Source organism: Heptranchias perlo, chromosome 24, assembly GCF_035084215.1.
Source record: "Heptranchias perlo isolate sHepPer1 chromosome 24, sHepPer1.hap1, whole genome shotgun sequence".
In the NCBI taxonomy this organism is placed as follows: Eukaryota; Metazoa; Chordata; class Chondrichthyes; order Hexanchiformes; family Hexanchidae; genus Heptranchias; species Heptranchias perlo.
The window spans coordinates 5266870-5292198 of record NC_090348.1 but is presented as its reverse complement, the minus strand read 5'-3'; the positions used below and the strand labels follow the sequence as shown (position 1 = coordinate 5292198).

Here is a 25329-nt window from a genome sequence, read left to right as displayed (position 1 = left end):
TTAAATAAGGGCAATTATGAGGGCATGAAGACAGAGCTGGCTAAAGTGAACTGGGAACTTAGGTTAAGGGATAGGTCAGTAGAGATGCAGTGGCAGATACTTAATGAGATATTTCATAACACTCAGCAAAGATACATTCCAGTGAGAAAGAAAGACTCGAGGGGAAGGACGTACCATCCGTGGCTAACTCAGGAAGTTAAAGATAGTATCAAATTGAAAGTAAAAGCATACAATTCCGCAAAGATTAGTGGCAGATCAGAAGATTGGTCTGAATATAAAAAACAGCAAAGAATGACTAAAAGAATAATAAGGAGGGAGAAATTAGAGTACGAGAGAAAGCTAGCTAGAAATATAAAAACAGATGGTAAGAGTTTTTACAGGTATTTAAAAAGGAAAAGAGTAAGTAAAGTGAGCGTTGGTCCTCTAGAGAGTGAGTCTGGGGAATTAATAATGGAGAATAAGGAAATGGCAGATGAATTGAACAGATATTTTGCATCCGTCTTCACTGTAGAGGATACAAATAACATGCCAGAAATAATTGTGAATCAAGAGGTGAAAGGGAGGGAAGAACTTAAAACATTTACAATCACCAGGGAAAGGGTTTTGAAAAAATTATTAGAACTAAAAGCGGACAAGTCCCCAGGTCCTGACGGACTTCATCCTAGGGTCTTAAAAGAAGTGGCTGCAAAGATAGTAGATGTATTGATCTTAATTTTCCAAAATTCCCTAGATTGTGGAAGGGTCCCATCAGATTGGAAAATAGCGAATGTAACTCCTCTATTCAAGAAAGGAGGGAGACAGAAAGCAGGAAACTACAGGCCAGTTAGCTTAACATCTGTCATAGGGAAAATGCTAGAATCTATTATCAAAGAGGTTATAGCAGGGCACTTAGAAAATCCCAATGCCATCAGGCAGAGTCAACACGGCTTTGTGAAAGGGAAATCGTGTTTGACTAATTTATTAGAGTTCTTTGAGGAAGTAACAAGCAATGTGGATAAAGGGGATCCTGTGGATGTGGTGTACTTGGATTTCCAGAAGGCTTTTGACAAGGTGCCACATCAAAGGCTACTGCACAAAATAAGAGCTCATGGTGTAGGGGCAACATATTTTTAGCATAGATAAAGGATTGGCTAACTAACAGGAAACAGAGGGTAGGCATAAATGGGTCATTTTCAGGTTGGCAAGATGTAACAAGTGGAGTGCCACAGGGATCAGTGCTTGGGCCTCAACTATTTACAATCTATATCAATGACTTGGATGAAGGAACCGAATGTATGGTTGCTAAATTTGCTGATGACACAAAGGTAGGTAGGAAAGTACATTGTGAAGAGGACATAAGGAGTCTGCAAAGGGACATAGATAGGTTAAGTGAGTGGGCAAAAATTTGGCAGATGGAGTATAATGTGGGAAAATGTGAACTTGTCCACTTTGGCAGGAGGAATAGAAAAGCAGTATATTATTTAAATGGAGAGAGATTGCAGAACTCTGAGGTACAGAGGGATCTGGGTGTCCTAGTACATGATTCACAAAAAGTTTGCATGCAGGTCCAGCAAGTGATTAGGAAGGCAAATGGAATGTTGTCATTTATTGCAAGGGGAATGCAATATAAAAGTAGAGATGTTTTGCTACAGTTGTACAGGGCATTGATGAGACCACATCTAGAATACTGTGTGCTGTTTTGGTCTCCCTTTTAAGAAAGGACATAATTGCTTTGGCGGTGGTTCAGAGAAGGTTCACTTGACAGATTCCTGGGATGAGGGGGTTATCTTATGAGGAAAAGTTGGACAAGTTGGGCCTGTGTACACTGGAGTTTAGAAGAATGAGAGGTGATCTTATTGAAACATGAAAGATCCTGAGGGGACTAGAAGGGGTAGATGCTGAGAGGATGTTTCCCCTTGTGGGAGAGACTAGAACGAGGGGCCACAGTTTAAAAATAAGGGGTCTCCCATTTAAGACGGAGATGAGGAGAAATTTTTTCTCTTAGAGGGTCATGAGTCTGTGGAACTCCCTTCCCCAGAGAGCGGTGGAGGCAGGGTCATTGAATATTTTTAAGGTCGAGTTAGATAAATTCCTGATTAACAAGGGAGTCAAAGGTTATAGTAGGTAGATGGGAAAGTGGGGTTGAGGTCATAATCAGATCAGCCATGGTCTTATCAAATGGCCTACTCCTGCTCTTAATCCATATGTTCATATGTACCCACGGTGAACCATTCCATGCTGCGACATCTCTCTATGTGGAGAAATTTCTCTTGACCTTTTTCCTCTCTCTCTTAGTGACAATTTTAAATTGCTGACTCCCCAACCAAAGGAAATAGCCTTTCTTTATTCACAGCATCAAAAACATAACCTTAAAAACCTCCATTAAATTTCTTCTTAGCCTTTTCGGCTCCAGTGGAAATAGTCCCAGTATCTCAATTCTGTCCTCAGAACTACAGCTTTCATTTTTTTTTAGCTGTTCTTGGGATGTGGCGCTCACAATTATTGCCCACCCCTAGTTGCCCTGCGAAGGTGGGAGTGGGCCCTCTGGTAGCTATTGTTTGTGCAACTGGATGGCTTGTTAGGCCACTATCAAAGGGCATTAAGAGTCAGCCACATAATATGGACTAGTCATTCAGAGGTCAGAGCAGGTAGAGTCTAGCAGGTTCAATGATCATCTTTTGTGGTGATAGCTATAAATTACCTGATTTGTTAAATTCATTCTCACAGCTTGCCAGGGTAGTATTTGAACTTTCTGCCTTTAGGGTTACTAGTCCAGTATCGTAACCACGACACTACTATACTGACCACTGGGATTATCCTGAATATTCTACTCTCTACGCTCCCTATGGCTTTAATGTATTATCTATGAGGGGGAGCTCAGAACTGCACACAGATGCATCTGTCCATGACAGTATTGGTAGGAATGACCACCGCACAGTCCTCGTGGAGACGAAGTCCTGTCTTCACACTGAGGACACCATCCAACGTGCTAAATGGGATAGATTCAGAACAGATCTAGCAGCTCAGAACTGGGCATCCATGAGGCGCTGTGGGCCATCAGCAACAGCAGAATTGTATTCCAGCACAATCTGTAACCTCATGGCCCGGCATATTCCTCACTCCACCATTACCAACAAGCTCGGTGTTCATCCCTGGTTCAATGAGGAGTGTAGAAGAGCATGCCAGGAGCAGCGCCAGGCGTACCTAAAAATGAGGTGCCAACCTGGTGAAGCTACAACACAGGACTACATGCATGCTAAACAGAGCTAAGCAATTCCACAACCAACAGATCAGATCAAAGCTCTGCAGTCCTGCCACATCCAGTCGTGAATGGTGGTGGACAATTAAACAACTAACGGGAGGAGGAGGCTCTGTAAACATCCCCATCCTCAATGATGGCAGAGTCCAGCACGTGAGTGCAAAAGACAAGGCTGAAGCGTTTGCAACCATCTTCAGCCAGAAGTGCCGAGTGGATGATCCATCTCAGCCCCCTCCTGATATCACCACCATCACAGAAGCCAGTCTTCAGTCAATTCGATTCACTCCATGTGATATCAAGAAATGGCTGAGTGCACTGGATACAGCAAAGGCTATGGGCCCCGACAACATCCCAGCTGTAGTGCTGAAGACTTGTGCTCAGAACTAGCTGCGCCTCTAGCCAAACTGTTCCAGTACAGCTACAACACTGGCATCTACCCGACAATGTGGAAAATTGCCCAGTTATGTCCAGTCCACAAAAAGCAGGACAAATCCAATCTGGCCAATTACTGCCCCATCAGTCTACTCTCAATCAAAGTGATGGAAGATGTCATCGACAGTGCTGTCAAGCGGCACTTACTCACCAATAACCTGCTCACCGATGCTCAGTTTGGGTTCCGCCAGGACCACTCAGCTCCAGACCTCATTACAGCCTTGGTCCAAACATGGACAAAAGAGCTGAATTCCAGAGGTGAGGTGAGAGTGACTGCCCTTGACATCAAGGCAGCATTTGACCGAGTGTGGCACCAAGAAGCCCTAGTAAAATTGAAGTCAATGGGAATCAGGGGGAAAAATCTCCAGTGGCTGGAGTCATACCTAGCACAAAGGAAGATGGTAGTAGTTATTGGAGGCCAATCATCTCAGCCCCAGGACATTGCTGCAGGAATACCTCAGGGCAGTGTCCTAGGCCCAACCATCTTCAGCTGCTTCATCAATGACCTTCCCTCCATCATAAGGTCAGAAATGGGGATGTTCGCTGATGATTGCACAGTGTTCAGTTCTATTCGCAACCTCTCAAATAATGAATCAGTCTGAGCCTGCATGAAGCAAGACCTGGACAACATCCAAGGTTGGGCTCATAAGTGGCAAGTAACATTCGCACCAGACAAGTGCCAGGCAATGACCATCTCCAACAAGAGAGAGTCTAACCACCTTCCCTTGACATTCAATGGCATTACCATCGCCAAATCCCCCACCATCAACATCCTTGGGGTCACCATTGACCAGAAACTTAACTGGACCAGCCATATAAATACTGTGGGTACAAGAGCAGGTCAGAGGCTGGGTGTTCTGTGGCGAGTGACTCACCTCCTGACTCCCTAAAGCCTTTCCACCATCTACAAGGCACAAGTCAGGAGTGTGATGGAATACTCTCCACTTGCCTGGATGAGTGCAGCTCCAACAACACTCAAGAAGCTCGACACCATCCAGGACAAAGCAGCCCACTTGATTGGCACCCCATCCACCACCCTAAACATTCACTCCCTTCACCACCGGCGAATCGTGGCTGCAGTGTGTACCATCCACAGGATGCACTGCAGCAACTCGCCAAGGCTTCTTCAACAGCACCTCCCAAACCCGCGACCTCTACCACCTAGAAGGACAAGAGCAGCAGGCACATGGGAACAACACCACCTGCACGTCCCCCTCCAAGTCACATCCCATCCTGACTTGGAAATATATCGCCGTTCCTTCATCATCGCTGGGTCAAAATACTAGAACTCCCTTCCTAACAGCACTGTGGGAGAACCTTCACCACACGGACTGCAGCGGTTCAAGAAGACGGCTCACCACCACCTTCTCAAGGGCAACTCGGGATGGGCAATAAATGCTGGCCTTGCACCGAGAATGAATTAAAAAATCTTTCAGCATCTTTGCATTGATTATAACTTGTCATTTCTCATTTGTGTCCTTGCTCTCTTGTGTCTGTAGGTGAGACGGTTGAAAGTGGCACCCTGTGACCAATATATTTCCTGCACTGATTGCTTGTCTGCCCTGGATCCATTTTGTGGTTGGTGTACTCTCAAGAAAAGGTTTGTTTATGCAACATAGATGGTTAACAATAAACGAGTCCAACTCTTGGAGTATAGTGCTGCCTCTGTACATCACTGGTGTTGGTCTCATTGGTAACAAAATAAGAACAGTGCATTTGGGATCATGAGTATCTAAATTTCTTTCTCCCTTCCATTTTACTTTTAAGAAAAAAATCTTTTCATTCTTGAGAGGTGAACAAGGCTGTATTTATTCACATCCCTGGTGGGGAAGATCTGTACAACTGAGTAGCTTGCTAAGCCACTTCCGAGGGCATTAAGAGTCTACCACATTGTCTGGGACTGGAGCCACATATAGACCGGGCCGGGTGAGAACGGCAGGTTCCCTTCCCTGAAGGACATCAGTGAACCAGTTGGGCTTTTACGTCAATATAAAAAAAAACCCTTCCTGTGGAGCCAGGAGGAGTAGGAGCACTACTCCGACTCCACAGCAATCATGACCACTCTCCCCAACACCACCCCCCCCCCCCACCACCCCCAGCATAGCCCGCTCCAACCTCCCCCTCCCGGGACATACCTGAGTGCCGCTGCCGGTCCTATCTTCGCTCAGGCGAGCTGCCTGTGGAGGTGTGACCAGCATCGGAATGTTGATTAGGATCGAGGACCAATTTCCATCGATCCTCAGGTCTCTCAGTTCGGGCACGCGCTGGTCACACAGCTCTGAGCCTGGGCCTGAAAACCGGCCCAAATTAAGATCTAGAGCAAATTTTAAACATTTTTTCTTCCTCATGGGTCCCCATTGTCCATTTTGGATGTGACAGCAACTTCCAAAAAATTGGACTCTCGCTACCAAAAAAAGCAGCTCCAAGGTCAGTTTTACAGTTGATTGAAAACCCAAGGTCTGAGAGCCATGGTTATGTCAGAGAGGTCAAACTCAGAGAGTGACCTTGGCGTTGACCTCCAAAGCTCAGTTGTGTCTGGAGGAGTGAACCCATCTGCAGCGTGTCAAAATACAAACAGTATACAACAGCTTCTCAACAGAAATGTAAAATGAACATGTCTACTTTGTTGTATACCAAGAATTTATCCAATATTCCTCTTTGATTCGGTTTTGAACACTACAAAAAGACTTTGAGCTACGAGCGGTATCATTATATAAGTCTGCTCAATACTATTTGTAAGAAGTTGCCATTTTTTAAAGGTGCTCCTTTGAAAATGAATGTGAAAACTCAAATCACACAGTCCACTGGATTACCATGGCAGAACAAAACAGCTGTCCAAGAGTAACCTTTACGCCTTCGGCAATAGATTATTCCTTGAACAGCGCAAAGGTAATGGTCCAAAAATGGCTTTAAATTTGGAAATTGTGCCTTGGGATGTTTTAGTATGTCAAACTTGTATATAATCTTGGTTAGATGACGTTTAGAATACTGTGAGCAGTTCTGGTCTCCATATTATAAAATGGATATGGAGGCATTGGAGAAGGTGCAAAAAAGATTTACAAGGATGACACCAGAACTGAGAGTTTCTAACTATAAGGAAAGATTGAACAGGCTGGGGCTCTTTTCTCGAGCAAAGAGAAGACTGAGGAGTGAACTGATAGAGGTCTTTAAAATTATAAAGAGGTTTGATAGGGTAGACATGGAGAAGATGTTTCCACTTGCGGGGGAGACCAAAACTAGGGGCCATGAATATAAGATAGTCACTAATAAATCTAATAAGGAATTCAGGAGAAACTTCATTACCCAGAGAGTGGTTAGAATGTGGAACTCGCTACCACAAGGAGTAGTTGAGGCGAATAGCATGGATGCATTTAAGGGGAAGCTAGATAAACACATGAGGGAGAAAGAAATAGAAGGCTATATTGATAGGGTTGATGAAGTAGGGAGGGAGGAGGCTCATGTGGAGCATAAAAACTGGCATAGACCAGTTGGGCCGAATGGCCTGTTTCTGTGCTGTAAATTTGATGTAATTCTACGTAAATGCACGATACAAATGCAAGTTGTTGCTGTTGCAATGCGTTAAGCCTATTCAAAGGTATATTGTGACTGTATTTTCATGTCAAACGTCTTTTCTAGCTATTTAAAATAGAAGTAACAGAGAAACTCCGCACTCTAATTAAGGAAAATGCAATTTGTACGATGAGGAAGGCCAGAAACAAGGAAGTAATTTGTATTGGCAAATACACAAACGCAAACGACTGTCCCTGCAGACTGTCGAACAATATTTACACTCAGCTAGAGAATGAACCAGGTAAGGTGTAGTCCCACTGGGAGAGATTCAGTATGGTCTGAATCACTTGGATTTGGGGAGATCCTTGACATCCTTTTAAAAACAGTCTGACTTTTCCAAAGAATAGATTAATGATATTGATCATTCTTGCAAAGCATCGACTGTTTAGCATTTAACCTGGAACGACTCAGGTATAGAAAGGGGACTCTGTGTGTTCTTTTGCATCTAAGTTTTGTATTTGATCTGTCGATATCACCGTTTAATAATTAGATTTCCATTCAATCAAATCGTCAAACCTTCAGAATAATTTAATTCTCTGGTGTTTAATTCTCTGGTGGGTGTCAAATTTTATTTGATAATCGCTTCTGTGAAGCGCCTTGGGACGTTTTACAATGTTAAAGGCGCTATATAAATGCAAGTTATTGTTAGTGTTGTAACTGAGGCCCTGATTTTAGCCCGGATTGAACAGCGTGGGTAGTTAAAAAGGTTGGGGGGAGGGCGGAGAGGGGGGAGCTCGCGCTGCGTCCCCGACACGTTCCCGCCCACCGCCATTTTAACTCCCGGGATCGGGAGGCCCCGGCAGTGCTGAACCCTCCAGCACGAATTGGCAGCAATCAGCATTCGAACTGAAGAGGCCCAGGTGAGCATCTTCTTTACCTTGTTCTTAAGGCCCAGGAGGAGCTGGAGTTCACCTCCTGGCCCAACAAGGAAACCTTGGGGCCTCCTCTTTCCCCGGGGCTTTCCCTCCCACTTTCTCTGGCCTTAATCTGCCCGGGCGCCCCCCCCCCCCCACTTACCTTGCCAGGCAACCATTCCCGCCTCCCGCCCGATTTCCCGCTCCCGCCTGTCAGCTCTTAACATCATATTCCCAACGGATTCAGGCAGAGAAATGTGAATGAGGCCCAGGAGTTAAACTGACCTGGGCCTCAGACTCCCTTCTACAAGTGGGTTTCCCGCCCATCTCACAACCTGCCCGTCCCGAGTTAAAATCAGGCCTCAAAATTCCGCAATGTGAAAACACTTTAACACCTTTTCTTGCCTGTTTCTTGCAGATCCAATCATCATAGAGGCATCTGTTGAATTTAGCTCCTTGAAATTCTCCACCAATGTCACAGTACATAACTGTTACAAGATTGCGACCGTCCGGCTTAATAATGTTCCGTAAGTTTAGCACTTCATTTACATATATTCGTACCTTTGGTTTATTTTAGAAGAAGAAAACGGCTGTTTAGAAAAACAAGATTTCAGAAAAGGGCCTGTATCGGTTGCATAGATCCTATTGCTAAAACATCAGATTCTTCACTCATTCCCCTTATGTTGTTATTGAGTTGCATTGGAATTTAGGTGCTTTCTCAGCAGTAGAATATAGGATAGGAGTCTTTAGAACAAACTTCCTTCTGTTTGCCAAGGGGATGAGGCCTAGTTTTGTTTGTTCTCCTACCTTCTATCCAGTCTGGAGTTGAGCTGGTGTTGAGGGATGTGTCTGCACAGTAAGGTTGCTGATGGACGTTACATAAGAAATAGGAGCAGGTTTAGGCCAGACGGCCCCTCGAGCCTGCTCCACCATTCAATCAGATCATGGCTGATCTTCAACTCCACTTTCCCACCCGATCCCCATATCCCTTGAGTCCCTTAGATTCCAAAAATCTATCGATTCATTCCCAGCAATCATCGATCTTCCATCGTTGACTTTAGTTATCACACAGGTTCCAGCTGAGCAATGCTGAATTCTTGGGCATTGGGCACCACCAGGGGCAATGTCTCAACGGTGGAGTAATTAAACAGGCTAAGAGCACTTATAGGTGTCAGCGCTAACTCAGTTGGTAGCTCTCTCACTTCTGAATCGGAAGATTGTGGATTCAAGCCCCGCTCCAGGGACTTGAGCCTATAATCCAGGCTGACATTTCAGGGTGGTGTTGAGGGAGTGCTGCACTGTCAGAGGGGCATTGCTGAGGGAGTGTTGCACTGTGATAGGGGCAGTGTTGAGGGAGTGTTGCACTGTCAGAGGGGCAGTGCTGAGGGAGTGTTGCACTGTCAGAGGGGCAGTGCTGAGGGAGTGCTGTAATGTCGGAGGGGCAGTGCTGAGGGAGCACTGCACTGTCAGAGGGGCAGTGCTGGAGGGAGTGTTGCACTGTCAGAGGGGCAGTGCTGAGGGAGTGTTGCAATGTCGGAGGGGCAGTGCTGAGGGAGTGCTGTAATGTCGAAGGGGCAGTGCTGAGGGAGCACTGCACTGTCAGAGGGGCAGTGTTGAGGGAGCGCTGCACTGTCAGAGGGGCAGTGCTGAGGGAGCACTGCACTGTCAGAGGGGCAGTGTTGAGGGAGTGCTGTAATGGCAGAGGTGCAGTGTTGAGGGAGTGCTGTAATGTCGGAGGGGCAGTGCTGAGGGAGTGCTGTAATGTCGGAGGGGCAGTGCTGAGGGAGTGCTGTAATGTCGGAGGGGCAGTGCTGAGGGAGTGCTGTAATGTCGGAGGGGCAGTGCTGAGGGAGTGTTGCACTGTCAGAGGGGCAGTGCTGAGGGAGTGCTGTAATGTCGGAGGGGCAGTGCTGAGGGAGCACTGCACTGTCAGAGGGGCAGTGCTGGAGGGAGTGTTGCACTGTCAGAGGGGCAGTGCTGAGGGAGTGTTGCAATGTCGGAGGGGCAGTGCTGAGGGAGTGCTGTAATGTCGAAGGGGCAGTGCTGAGGGAGCACTGCACTGTCAGAGGGGCAGTGTTGAGGGAGCGCTGCACTGTCAGAGGGGCAGTGCTGAGGGAGCACTGCACTGTCAGAGGGGCAGTGTTGAGGGAGTGCTGTAATGGCAGAGGTGCAGTGTTGAGGGAGTGCTGTAATGTCGGAGGGGCAGTGCTGAGGGAGTGCTGTAATGTCGGAGGGGCAGTGCTGAGGGAGTGCTGTAATGTCGGAGGGGCAGTGCTGAGGGAGTGCTGTAATGTCGGAGGGGCAGTGTTGAGGGAGTGCTGTAATGTCGGAGGGGCAGTGCTGAGGGAGTGCTGTAATGTCAGAGGGGCAGTGCTGAGGGAGTGCTGCACTGTCAGAGGTGCCGTCCTTCAGATGAAATGTTAAACTCACCTCGGGTGGATGTAAAAGATCCCACGACAATATTTGAAGAGGAGCAGGGGAGTTCTCGCGGTATCTTAGCCAACATTTATCCTTAACCAACTCCACTGTGCAGATGATCAGGTTGTTTATATCATTTTTGTTTTTAAGACCTTGTGGTGCACAAACTGGCTGCTGCATTTGCCTACAATGCAACAGTGACTACATTTCATTGAAGTGCTTTGGGATGTCCTGAGGATGTGAAAGGTGCTATATAAATACAAGTTCATTTTACATAACATGGGATTACAGGAGAACTAGGTGGGCAGTTTTTATGGGTTCTTGCTTGGCCTAATAAGCTGAGATCATCTTCCAACAATGACAGGCCCCTCTAGGTACAATCTCGTTATTGTATTGAGGTATTGTCGGCTGTGGCAATGTTGTTGTAAGGTTGATGTTGATATTTTTGGTGGAGTAGCACTGACATTCCTCTTGAGCCATGTGTCTCCTCCTAAGAGGTTGAATGCCTCCTCCCTGGAGGAGGGAGGCATTCTCGAAGTGTTGTGATGTTGACACTCTTGTCCTGGTTGCTGCAGGGGCTGCAAAGGATAATTAGGAGTCGTCATCAAGATTTTAATGTCGCCAGGTGCAGCATCCTACAATCAGTGATCTGGATCTGGAGAAACATTATCATGTTTCGAAATGACTTATTGAAAACAGTAATGGGGAGAATTGTGTGAAAGCTGAGATGCAGCGATTGTGGGGGTGAAGCCTCCTGATTCTAGCCTGGACCTTGACAGTTTCTTTGGATTGGAAGATCTGACCTTGCCATATGAACACTCTGGGACATTGCTAGTCAGTGGAAAATAGAGGAGAGTGCCCGTGTGCCCTGCCCTGTGTCAGATCCATTGTCTTCTCAAGATCCAGTTCCAAGAAACATTGTGAGCAAAGGACACGAGTCTATATATTTCCAGGCCATCAGGATGCTGCAGATGCAAATATTGTTGTGATGTCCATAGGCGTTGAGATTGTCTATTTTTGCTGCTACCTCCTGGTCTCTGGATGTGGGACACTGCCTGGCTTCTGCCACCTACACTGAAAAGACCCTTCAGTTCATCTAAACGGTGCTAAGTCTGGGTGTTTAAGGGTTGCAGTTTGGGAAGGTTTGACTGCAATGTGTCGATGTTAAAGAAGATATCCTCGAGCTTTGTTCAGCCTGTAGGAGTTTGTAATCTTCTGGGTTAGGGCATGTGGCAAGTCCAGTTGCTTCATCACAGTCTTCAGAGGGGGTATCACATGCTGGGTTGGCTGCTGGGGAGAACCTGAGTGTTTTCTTGGTTGGTGTTATGTGGAACCAATTTTAACTGGGATACAAGGTTATTTCTGGGGTGGGGGTTGCAAACTTACTTGCTTTTGAGGAGGGGGTGCAGTCTGTTGGAGGAACAGCTCTTGGGGCCTACCTGGAAGTGGGAGCAGCCTGCAGAAGTTTGGTTCCTGCAGTTTATTAGAGGGACCAAGTATCTTTGGGGTGCTCGACCGCAGGCAGGAGGAAGTCCACTGATTCTGGTCCTCCTGTTGGCTGGCTCACTGGGGAGAACTGAACAGATGCTGTCCGAACTTTGATCCAAGGATCCCTAATTTTTTTTGGTTAATGGGCTGTTGGCAACACTGGCAAGGCAGTATCTATTGTCCCATTATTGCCCAACCCTCGTTGCCCTGACAGCATTAAGAGTCAACCACCTAATGTAGATCTGGAGTCACGTGTAGGTAAGAGGTGGCAGGTTCCTTCCTGTGGTGGACATTAGTATCTTTGACAGTCTTTGGAAGCTTTCGGGGTCATGTTTTCTTGGTACTAGTCCCCAAATTACAGGATCTATTTAATTCACATTTACAACTTGCCATGTTGGGTTTTGAACTCACCACCTCTGGGTTGCTACTCCATTGCCAGAGCCTCTAGGCTACCCGTCCCCTTGCTGGGAAATAGCGAGCAGCGCCGGTTGACACCTGTCTTCCGCCATTACCCGTGTCTGAGCCCAGGCATGTTTCGAGCTCGGGGCAGATGGGGGAGGGGGTAGAAACACCGTTTTGGGAGCAAAAACCCACACTGAATTGAACGATGCTTTTCCGACCATGGGTGTTGGTTATTCTATTTGATGTGGGTAAGTTGCTTCCTGTTGCAGAGAAAAGATGAAAAAAAAATGAACTAGTATTTCCATAGAGCCTTTCACCACCTCAGGACGTCCCAAAACACTTTACAGCCAATAAAGTACTTTTGAAGTATGGTCACTGTTATAATGTAGGAAATCCAGCAGCCAATTTGCATGCAGCAAGATCCCCCAAACAGCAATGTGATAATGACAGGAAAATCTGTTTTTTAGCTGTTTTAGGAATAAATATTGGCCAGGACACCAGGGAGAACTCCCCTGCTCTTCTTTGAAATAGTGTCATGGGATCTTTTATGTCCGCCTGAGAGGGCAGACAGGGCCTCAGTTTAACATCTCCTCCGATCAATGGCACCTCTGACAGTGCAGCGCTGCCTCTGTACGGCACTCAACTGTCCATCTAGATTATATGCTCAAGTCTCTGGAGTGGGACTTAAACTGACGACCTTCTGGCTCAGAAGTGAGAGTACTAGCACTGAGCCATCGCTGAGAGCAGTGTAAGAAAATTGATTCAAATTCAGCAGCGAGGCAAAGCTCCTTGATCATGATGTTAACAGGAGTCCTTGTTTTATATCTGACTCACTACTGGATGGGGTGAGGAGGAGGAGGGAGATCTTCTACCTGGCGGACAGGAGGAAGTGGCCTGTCTCTGCCACCAAGAAGGCCTGGCTCGAGGTGGCAGAGGAGGTCAGCAGCAGCAACATATCCCGCACCTGGATCCAGTGCAGGAAGTACTTCAGCGACTTAACTAGGTCAGCCAAAGTGAGTACACTTACTCATTCTCCTACACTCCATCTTCCACATCACCGCTCCCACCCCCCAACTCATTCTGCACTGCCAACACTACTCTATCACATCACTCCTCACACCCACTCAAAGCTCATCCTCAACTTACCTGCACTTCCTCAGCACTTCCTCACCTCCCCAGTACTCACCCCACCACTACCACTCACCCCAATCCTCATACAATCTCATGGTTCCATCTCATACTCACCCTCTGATGCATCTCTTTCATGGTCAGCCGCACACAAACTGGTTGGCCATGTCACCATCACTCACTCATGCCTGTACTTTCTCCCCTTATGGGAGAAGAGAGCCCAGAATGCACGGGAGAGGGCGAGGACCGGAGGGGGGCCACAACAGATTGTCGTCCTCACAGATGCGGAGCAGGAGGCGCTGGAGCTGAGACACACCCTCGAGTGCCTGTCCGTCAGGGACGCCGAGACTGGCACCCGACAAACGTCTGGTGACAGAACTTTAACATTCAGGACTCACAATATGAATTGATGTTAACATGCCTTGCCATCTTCAGCACCTCAGTATACTCATCGCAGCATGACACATCTGTCATCATGCTTAATATTGCCTTCTGTTCTCTTTCAGGGCCTTCAACGACCGCTGCGACAGCGGAGGGCGATTCCTCAGAGGGCCTACTGGCCTCTGAGGGTGCACCATCACATCTGAGCGAGCCATCCACCAGCACAGATACTCACACCTCGGTGGGTCCCAGTCCTCAGTTAGTTGGGTTGGCACCTGGTGAGTTACCACACATGTGAGCACGAGCAGACACTGGTGGCAGGGGCAGCTGTGGAGAGTCTGCGTCGGTGGGAGCACTCTTCTCCAGGCTCTGCTCAGCTGGTCACAGATGCTGAACCCTGGGGGCCATCCATTGAAAGGAGAATGATTGAGGGGCAGCAGCACATTTGCAAGGGGCTGGAACAGGTGCCATGCGCACTCTCCACAATGGCGCAGAGGATGGAGGAGTCCAACTCCTTCATGAGTGGAATGGTGGCACAGGTACAGGAGGGGATCTCTGAGATACAGTCACAAGAACGTGAGGGCATCTTTGAGATAGTGTCGCAGGTAAGTGCGGGAACGTCTGCAATGGAGGGAAGGCTAGCCTCCATCAAGCTTCAAGCACGTCTCTCAAGTGAGTCAATTCAGGCCCTGACAACAGCCATTCGGACTCAGGGTGAACAACATTCTGCCGCCTTAAACAGGCAGGCAGATACTCTGGCACTGGCCTTACAAGGCTTCACACATGTCCTCCAAACTGTCGTCCAGCAGGGTGGTAGGAGTGATGTGGGCCTGGCCCAGGGGAGGGATGGTGGTGAAAGGAGACATGGAAGTGGGGACGCCACTCAAAGTGCCCCCACGTCTCACCCGTTGCCCCCCTCTCAACCAGTACCCGCAGTGCTGCCTCCTCTCCAGGTGGGCGAGTCTGCCCCTGCGCAGGTGCAGGTGGAGCAGTCTTTGAGGGGCCCTCACAGGCACCGTAACCCAGAGGGCGTAAAACCAAAGCATCTAATCGGTCAGGGCATGAACAAGAGCAACCTGCCACTACCTCTGCAGCAGCCACAGGGGATGCACCACGTGACCAGTCGGAAGCGAAAGGCGAAGGTTTTATGAGCACGAAGGGGATGCACAAGGGGGTTTGACGGTTGGTCATGTTTTTTATTTATATTTGCTTTTTGTTAAACTCACTTTAAATATTATTATTGTCACCACTACTGCCACATCTTGGCCATGCTTAGAAACATAGAAAATAGGAGCAGGAGGCCATTCGGCCCTTCGAGCCTGCTCTGCCATTCAATATGATCATGGCTGATCCTCTATCTCAATACCATATTCCCGCTCTCTCCCCATACCCCTCAATGCATTTTGTGTCTAGAAATCTATCTAGCTCCTTCTTAAATATATTCAGTGACTTGGCCTCCACAGCCTTCTGTGGTAGAGAATTCCACAGGTTTCCCACCCTCTGAGTGAAGAAATTCCTCCTCATCTCAGTCCTAAATGTCCTACCCCGTATCCTGAGACTGTGACCCATCGTTCTGGACCCCCCAGCCAGGGGAAACATCCTCCCTGCATCCAGTCTGTCTGGCCCTGTCAGAATTTTATATGTTTCAATGAGATCCCCTCTCATTCTTCTAAACTCGAGTGAATACAGGCCGAGTCGACCCAATCTCTCTCGTACGACAGTCCTGCCATCCCAGGGATCAGTCTGGTGAACCTTCGCTGCACTCCCTCTATGGCAAGTATATCCTTTCTTAAGTAAGGAGACCAAAACTGCACACAATACTCCAGATGTGGTCTCTCCAAGGCCCTGTATAACTGTAGTAAGACATCCTTGCTCCTGTACTCAAATCCTCTTGCAATGAAGGACAACATACCATTTGCCTTCCTAACTGTTTGCTTTCAGTGACTGGTGTACAAGGACACTCAGATCCCTTTGTACATCAACATTCCCCAATCTCTTATCATTTAAATAATACTCTGCCTTTCTGTTTTTCCTTCCGAAGTGGATAACTTCACATTTATCCACATTATACTGCATCTGCCATGTATTTGCCCACTCACTCAACTTGTCTAAATCGCCTTTTGTGTCATCAGCAAACTTGGAAATATTACATTTGGTTCCCTCATCCAAATCATTGATATATATTGTGAATACCTGGGGCCCAAGCACCAATCCCTGCGGTACCCCACTAGTCACTGCCTGCCACTCCGAAAAATACCTATTTATTTCTACTCCATGTTTCCTGTCTGTTAACCAATTTTCAATCCATGCCAGTATATTACCACCAATCCCATGTGCTTTAATTTTGCACACTAACCTCTTATGTGGGACTTTATCAAAGGTCTTCTGAAAATCCAAATACACCACATCCACTGGTTCTCCATTATCTATTCTACCAGTTACATCCTCAAAAAACTCCAGTAGGTTTGTCAAACATGATTTCTCTTTCATAAATCCATGTTGACTTTGTCTAATCCCGTTGAGATTTTCTAAGTGTCCTGTTCTCACATCCTTTATAATAGACTCTAGCATTCTCCCTACTACTGATGTTAGGCTAATCGGTCTGTAGTTCCCTGTTTCTCTCTCCCTCATTTTTTAAATAGTGGGGTTACATTTGCCACCCTCCAATCTGCAGAAACTGTTCCATAATCTATAGAATTTTGGAAGATGACAACTAATGCATCCACTATTTCCATGGCTACCTCTTTTATTACTCTGGGATGCAGATTATCAGGACCTGGGGATTTATCGGCTTTCAGTCCCATTAATTTCTCCAGCACTATTTTTTTACAAATACGAATTTCCTTTAATTCCTCCTTCTCACTAGTCCCTTGGTTCCCTCGCATTTCTGGGAAGTTATTTGTGTCCTCTTCCGTGAAGACAGAACCAAAGTATTTGTTTAATTGCTCTGTCATTTCCTTGTTCCCCATTATAAATTCTCCTGTTTCTGACTGTAAGGGACCTACATTTGTCTTCACTAATCTTTTTCTTTTTACATACTTGTAGAAGCTTTTACAGTCCACTTTTATGTTCCCTGCAAGTTTACTCTCATACTCTATTTTTCCCCTCTTAATCAATCTTGGTCCTTTTTTGCTGAATTCTAAACTGCTCCCAATCCTCAGGCTTGCTACTTTTTCTGGCAACTTTATATGACTTCTCTTTGGATCTAATACTATCCTTAATTTCTTTTGTTAGCCATGGTTGGGCCGCATTTCCTTTTGTGTTTTTGTGCCAGAAAGGAATGTATAATTGTTGCAATTCATGCATTTGTTCCTTAAACGTTAGCCATTGCCTATCCACCATCATGCCTTTTAATGAAGCTTCCCAATCTATCATAGCCAACTCACTCCTCATACCTTCGTAGTTTCCTTTGTTTAGATTTAGGACCTTAGTTTCGGATTGGACTACTTCACTTTCCATCTTAATGAAGAATTCTATCATGTTCTGGTCACTCTTCCCTAAAGGACCCCGCACAACAAGATTATTAATTAACCCCTTCACATTGCACAATACCCAATCTAGGATAGCCTGTTCCCTAGATGGCTCCTCAACGTACTGGTCTAAAAAAACCATCTAATACACACACCAGGAATTCATCCTCCACAGTATTATTGCTAATTTGGTTTGGCCAGTCTATATGTAGATTAAAGTCACCCATGATTACTGTAGTACCCTTGTTACATGCATCTCTAATTTCCTGTTTGATCCCATCCCCTACATTACCACTACTGTTTGGAGGCCTATAGACAACTCCCACCAGTGTTTTCTGCCCCTTGGTGCTTCTTAACTCCACCCAGACTGATTCTACATCTTGATTTTCTGAGCCAATATCCTTTCTCACTATTACTCTGATTTCATCCTTTACTAACAATGACTTAACTGGCTTACTTGACTGGCTTCTGTAATAAGGCCCTTTCATGAGGTTCACCATGAACACCCACACTTGATGCCACCCATTGGGTCACTCTAGAGTGGGTGTATGTGTATTTGCAGGACTGTTTTATTCAGGGAATAGTGGGGTGGGGAGCTGGTGTGGCCGTTGCTCTATCCAGGTGGTGAGGACTGGACTCTTCACACTGTCTGATGTTAGGAGAACTGTTCACATATCAGTGACTTCCTGGCCTCACGAGCAGCCAGGTGAACAGCTCTTCTACCCATGGGTTGCTCCTCCTCCTCCTCCGCTGCCTCTTCTTCCTCTTCCTCCTCCTCCTCAATGTGGGTGGCAGATGTGGATGGAGCCTCCTCAAGCGGCACCCCTCTCTGTTGTGCCATGTCGTGCATCTTGAGCAGCCCTATAGCATGCTCAATTGTAGACCTGGTAGTGATGTGGCTGTCGTTATAGCGACGCTATTGCTTGGTGGTGGGGTTCCTCAGAGGTGTCATGAGCCACGTGTGCAGGAGGTATCCCTTATCCCCGAGGAGCCAGCCCTTACAGGTGTTCGGTGCATGGAAGAGGGGCGGGATGTTGAACTCCCGGAGGATGAAGGAATCGTGGCAGCTGCCAGGGTATCTGGCGCACACGTGAAGGAATCTCTTGCGGTGGTCACAGATGAGCTGAGTGTTGATGGAGTGATAGCCCTTCCTGTTGATGAACAGTCCTGGCTCGTGTGGAGGTGCTCGTATTGCTATATGGGTGCAATCGATTACACCCTGCACCCGTGGGAAGCCAGACACAGTGTGGAATCCCACTGCCCTCTCCGTCTGGCTGAGGTCGTCCATGGGGAAGTTGATCTAGTGCAAGGCCCTGCGAAACAAGCCGTCGGTGACCTGCCTTATGCACTTGTGTTCAGACGACTGAGAGACCCCGGCGATGTCCCCAGTGGCACCCTGGAATGATCCGGAGGCGAAGAAGTTGAGGGCAGTGGTGACTTTGACAGCGAAAGGCAAGGAGATGCTGCTCGGCCCAGCCGGCAGCAGCTCGGCATGAAGGAGGCTGCAGACGTCTGCGACTACCTGGGGACTGACTCCGTATGCACTGCTCCTCAGAGAGGTCCAGGAAGCTGAGCCTCGGTCTGTAGACCCTGTTGCGAGGGTAGTGCCTCCAGCAAAGTCGCTCTCTCTGTTGTTGCCCTCCATGTTGTTGTGCAGGTGCCTGTGGCGCAGCTCTGTGTTGTGGAGCTCCACGTGGCAGAGGTGGACGCCATGCCTGGCGAGGCTGGTGATGTTGCTCATCCTCGGATGAAGTGGTGAATGCAGCCATGGCGCCCCCCCCCCCCCATCCTGATGGTGTGAGTTTGAGGGGGTCCGCAAAGTAGTTAAATAAGATAATACAAGATTAAATGTGAAAGATTTAGAAGGGAGAGCAGGAGAAACTTCTTCACAGAGAGTTGTAAGGAATTCACTTCTAGAATTACTGGTTGAGGCAGAAACTATGTCAACATTCAAGATTAGATTGGATAGGTGGATGAAGGGATATGGGAACATGTGATTAGGAGCATCGTCTTGTGTGGAGGGTAAATGCTGACACGGACTGGAAGGGCCGAATGGCCTGTGTCTGTGCTGTAACCGCTATGTATTTCTATGTATAACTGCAATTTCCAGCTGTTGATAAAAGGTCCATATTCTCCCTTCTTTAACCAGATGTTCTGAATGCATTAAGTCTGGATGTCATTGGTGTGTCGCAGAACATAAATGTACACATACACCTTGTAATCAAACTGCTGAACAGGTAACAAGTCATCACTGAGATTAACACAGCTTTTTTAAAAAAAAGACATAAAATTAAGAAGATTAATTGTTTGTTTTAGTTCTGCCCTCAGGTTGATAAAGCAACATTACATCCAACCAAGGATCTTCGCATTTTCCTGAAACATGCAAAAGTACTAAATGTAAGGCTTAAAAACCACTCCAACATCTACCGTGCGGGTAAAAGAAAGAAAGAAAAGACTTGCCTTTCATATGGTGCCTTTCATGACCTCAGGACGTCCCAAAGCGCTTTACAGCTAATGAAGTATTTTTTTGAAGTGTAGTCACTGTTGTAATGTAGAAGAAGGTCATTGGTGATACAGTCTGTTCAAAGCCAGTGGTTGATGCTTATTCTGTGATTGAGTCATGCTTCACTTAGGAAAGATCTGTAAGATGAATATGGAGTGGGGAAAGTGTTCCAGGGAATATAAACAGGGGCACGTGGACTATACGGATCAACCATGGCTCAGTGGGATCTTGCTGTGCACAAATTGGCTGCCACGTTTCCTACATTACAACCGTGACTACACTTCAACAGTATTTCAATGGATGTGAAGCTCTTTGGGATGTTTTGAGGTCATGAAAGGAGCTATAGAATCATAGAATCTTACAGCACGGAAGGAGGCCATTCGGACCATCGTGCCTGTGCCGGCTCTTTGTACGAGCAATCCAGTTAGTCCCCCACTCCCCCACTCTTTCCCCGTAGCCCTGCAAATTTTTCCTTTTTAAGTATTTATCCAATTCCCTTTTGAAAGTTACTACTGAATCTGCTTCCACCGTCCTTTCAGGCAGTGCGTTCCAGATCAGAAATATAAATACAAGTTCTTTCTTTCTAAGGGATAGATCAAGGGCATCCAGCAATGAAGTGTATGTGACAAAATTGGAGTTTTGTGCCATGGTCTCCCTTGTTTACATTAGTTTTATGTAATGGTTTGAAACATCAAAATGGAGCTGATTCCTTCATTAAAAGTCAGCATGTTTGCTTGGGGTTAGATATCTGATTCACTGTCACAGGTCCTCCAGGAATGGAAAAAGTATTTTGACATGCTAGCTTCTTGATTACAAAGTTGTTAAGAGATAATACCACAAGAACACTTCCTATAATCTCATCAGGTAAAGGCTGCCAGAGGGAATACCTGTTTACTACTAATGGAAAGAGTTGAAGATGCTTTGAATTGTGTAAATATTTTAAGTTGTGACCTCCACCACCTAGAAGGACAAGGGCAGCAGGTACATAGAAACACCATCACCTGCACATTCCCCTCCAAGTCACACGCCATCTCCCACGTTGGACCTATTGCGCCATTCCTTCATCGTCGCTGGGTCAAAATTCTTGAACTCCCTACCAAATTACCACTAGCATGTAGGAGCACCTTCACCACACGAACTGCAACAGTTCACGAAGAAGGCCCACCAGCACTTTCCCAAGGGGCAACTAGAGACGGGCAATAAATGCCGGCCTTGCCAGTGACGCCCACATCCCCAAGTTGCCCAAATCCAGATGACGTATATTTACAATCCCTTGTATCTGGAGGTTGTAAAGATTATTAGTTGTTATTCTTACTTTATCTGACTGACAGACTAGACTTCAAAACAAGTGTCTGCTCCTCACAGACGTTATGAGCATTAAACCGCCCAATTCCTGTTTTAGCAAGTTGGTTCCTCTTGCCTTCGAGCAGACGGATGAATTCTGCCCCGTTAGCTTGTATTTACGTAATTTGTACGAGGACTGTTCTCTATTTTTTGCTGAGGAACAAGATTGCTCATTTCTTCCTGAGAAATACTTCATCCCAAGTTCTGCAAAAAGAATTCAGAGGAGCTTGTCTGACTGGTTTTCTTGATCCAGGCCGGGGTGGTGGGATCTATCAATCAGTAATAGACTTTCAGTCACTTAATGAAAAGGCCTCATTCTCAGTGCTGTCCCAAAAAACACTCGATATGGTTCTGATTTCCCACAGAGCCTTGGCTCTGCATCAAAACTGCAATTTATGCTTCAGGTGTCAGTAAAACGAAAATGGCTCCTAGTTTTGTTCCACTTGGATTTCTCTGACCCAAACAGCTGTCCTCCAATATACCACGGTTCCTTATCGGAGCTCCATCTGCACCAAGACATTATCTTCTCTAAGCTCATGGGGAGGACTCTGAGAAAGGACTTAGCTGTTGATTGATTCAATGAGGTTTAAATTGGTCTTGGCAGTCGCGCAAAACAGGCGATAGTGGATTGGCCGCCCGTTTTATACTCCATTGGATCATTGTTACCGTTGTGATAGAGAATGCTGCCGAGTCGCTGTTGTCCATTTTGCGCCACCAAGACTAATTTATACCCTGATTTGTTTCCATGTATATTTGTTTCTCTGTCGCAGAGATCGGCAGCATGTGACAGACAGTCTACGCTTTGTCCGGTATAACTAGTGGATTGTCAGCCACGAAACACACTCCAACCCATTCCCTACACACACAAGGCCAAGTTTTGATTTATAAGAGGCGCCCTGAATTGTAACACAACCCAAGAGGAACACACAGCAGCACTGAGCGAGCAGCCCCATTGTGAAACACTGAGGACCAATGGCTAAAGTGGGTACCTCTGGAAATCTCAGAGCACTGGGGGCCTTTTAGAATCGAGGGTAGGCTGATCAAGCTAAATAAAATGCAGTAGAACGTAAAGAGTTGCATCTTAAAGAATCTATTTTTGAAGAAGCTAAGCGTTGCAATGTTTTGCAGGATTCTAATATTCGCCTGAACTGTAAATTTAATGGGCAGTTACTAGTGGCCAACTGGATCGACAGTTCTACCATCCATTGCCTCCAGCCTCAGGTGAGTGTAATTTGTTACATTGGTTCATTAATTAAAGTTATTTCTGATGATAACTGCACACTTCCTCAGCATTTCATTGGTCTTCCACTGTTACACTGTGTTGAGTAAAATGTAGAACCAATTCATGATTGAACTTTGAACTTCCATCTATTAACTTGCTGGTCAAAGGGTGAAAGATGAAGTGTTGTTCCTCGAGCTTGCATTGAGATTCATTGGAACAGCACCTCGTCTTTCGATTAGGAACTTTACAACCTTCTAGCCTCAACATCGAGTTCAATAACTTCAGATCATAACCACTGCTTCCATTTGCTCGGACAGCAGGTGCTGGTAATGGTTCTGCTGTTACCATTTACATCTCCTCATGGCCCAGCTTTTGTTTCTTTACTTGTCCCATTACCACCCCCATTGCCTTGCACCATCATCCCTTTTGTCATTTAATCACTCCTGCCCTCCACTGCTGACCTTCCCCTTTGTTCTTTCCTCCCCTCCCTTTTTCCTGGCTCTGTAGTTTCTTAAAAAACTGTTAAGTCTCCAACATCTTCCTGTTCCGATGAAAGGTCATCGACCTGAAATGTTGGCCTCAATATTAACACCCCCATGATGGGTGGGAGGAGGTCGGGGGTTTAAACACTAAAAATCAGAGAATGCGTCCCCAACCCGCCGCATATGTGCAATTCGGCATATTTACGGCATGCTGCGAGACGTGCCAGTGTCCTGTCTTGGAGAGGCGGACACCTCATTATCATATTTAAATCAGGCCCCCACAGTGCGATTGGGAGCCTGATTTAAATTTAACACTGACCGGCCGGGTTTCCCAGGGATCGGGAAACCGGACAGTGAAATGGAGACGGGAGCTGCCGGCTCCAGAATTGTAAACAATTTTACAACACCAAGTTATAGTCCAACAAATTTATTTTAAATTTCACAAGCTTTCGGAGGCTTCCTCCTTCCTCAGGTGAACGGTGTGGGATTTGACAGCTGCCGGGAGGGTGTAACTCGGGAGGGTGTAAATCGGGAGGGTGTAACTCGGGAGGGTGTAACTCGGGAGGGTGTAAATCGAGCAGGTGTAAATCGGGCGGGTGTAAATCGGATGGGTGTAAATCGGGAGGGTGTAAATCGGGCGGGTGTAAATCGGACGGGTGTAAATCGAGTGGGTGTAAATCGGACGGGTGTAAATCGAGTGGGTGTAAATCGGCAGAGCTTCTGTATCCCCGGTCTTGCCAGGGTTCCCCTGCACACATCCCCCTAGCCCCCCTCACCCTCTCCCCCGCACCCTCCCCCGGGCCCCGGACCCTCCCCCACCCCGGCACTCTCCCCCAGCACCCTCCCCCCCCATCACCCTACCCCAACACCCTCTCTCGTTCCCTCCCTCACTCCCTCCCCTGCCTCCCTGTAAATATCCGTTTCTTGCTCCGCAGATGCTGCCTGACCTGCTGAGTGTGTCCAGCATTTTCTGCTTTTATATTAAATCAATATTGTTCTTTTTAATTGCAGTTCAAGGATGAGAGACGGATAATTCCTGTGAATGTTGTCCACGCTACAAACTCCACCGATGTTATTGATAATCCTAACAATATCACAGGTAATAAAAAAAAGTCCGTTCTTTAGAACTTTGAGCTATTTCTGCCATACGGTGTGAGCAATAGTTTCAAACCTCATTTCATTATCTCCTGAAGTAATGGAGATTAAATTCTGGCAGTTTCTATAATGGACGTTTGATCCGTTACATTAGTTTAACCCCCGGGGCAGGAAGTTGAAATCCTAACCCATGGATTCCAGATACACAGAATGGCCAGTTCCGCATAACAGAATCAACAGTCCTGTGGCCCAATAAACAAAATTCGAATTTGTATCCGTGCTCGATAACTGCAAGGCCTTCCTGTCAGTGCCATGTATATTCTCTTAATAGTAACACCATGAGGGGGTGAAAATGATCTTTGGCAGTAGAGCAAGATGGACAATAAGGAATCGGCCACCCGATTTACACCCGTCCGATTTACACCCGTCCGATTTACACCCGTCTGATTTACACCCGTCCGATTTACACCCGTCTGATTTACACCCACCCGATTTACACCCGTCCGATTTACACCCACTCGATTTACACCCGTCCGATTTACACCCGCCCGATTTACACCCACTCGATTTACACCCGTCCGATTTACACCCGCCCGATTTACACCCGCTCGATTTACACCCTCCCAATTTACACCCTTCCGATTTACACCTGCCCGATTTACACCTGCTCGATTTACACCCTCCCGAGTTACACCCTCCCGATTTACACCCTCCCGATTTACACCCCGCTCAATTTACACCCGCCCGATTTACACCCGTCTGATTTACACCCGCCTGATTTACACCCCGCTCAATTTACACCCGTCTGATTTACACCCGTCTGATTTACACCCGCCTGATTTACACCCTCCCGATTTACACCCGCCCGATTTACACCCCGCTCAATTTACACCCGTCTGATTTACACCCTCCCGATTTACACCCCGCTCGATTTACACCCGCCCGATTTACACCCCACTCGATTTACACCCGCCCGATTTACACCCCACTCGATTTACACCCGTCCGATTTACACCCCGCTCGATTTGCACCTGTCCGATTTACACCCCGCTCGATTTACACCCGTCCGATTTACACCCGTCCGATTTACACCCGTTCAATTTACACCCTCCCGGTTTACACCCGTCCGTTTTACACCCCGCTCGATTTACACATGTACATGAATCACAGAAAGCTAACATGCAGGCACAGCAAGCAATTAGGAAGGCAAATGGTATGTTAACCTTTATTGCAAGGTCTTGCTGCAATTATACAGGGCTCTGGTGAGACCACACCTGGAGTACTGTGTAGAGTTTTGGTCTC

General features: G+C 46.8%; 1 protein-coding gene across 3 annotated transcripts in view; it reads left to right on the top strand.

Annotated features, from left to right (window-relative positions):
• plxnc1 (plexin C1) overlaps positions 1 to 25329 on the top strand; it is a 153581-nt gene that overhangs the window by 25418 nt on the left and 102834 nt on the right. For all 3 annotated transcript variants that reach the window (XM_068004658.1, XM_068004657.1, XM_068004659.1), the window contains exons 4-11: positions 5170 to 5270; positions 6430 to 6559; positions 7307 to 7481; positions 8513 to 8621; positions 19531 to 19618; positions 19698 to 19778; positions 22357 to 22449; positions 23944 to 24031. In XM_068004658.1, coding sequence (XP_067860759.1) covers positions 5170 to 5270; positions 6430 to 6559; positions 7307 to 7481; positions 8513 to 8621; positions 19531 to 19618; positions 19698 to 19778; positions 22357 to 22449; positions 23944 to 24031 — 865 coding nt within the window. The remainder of the gene's footprint in view (positions 1 to 5169; positions 5271 to 6429; positions 6560 to 7306; positions 7482 to 8512; positions 8622 to 19530; positions 19619 to 19697; positions 19779 to 22356; positions 22450 to 23943; positions 24032 to 25329) is intronic.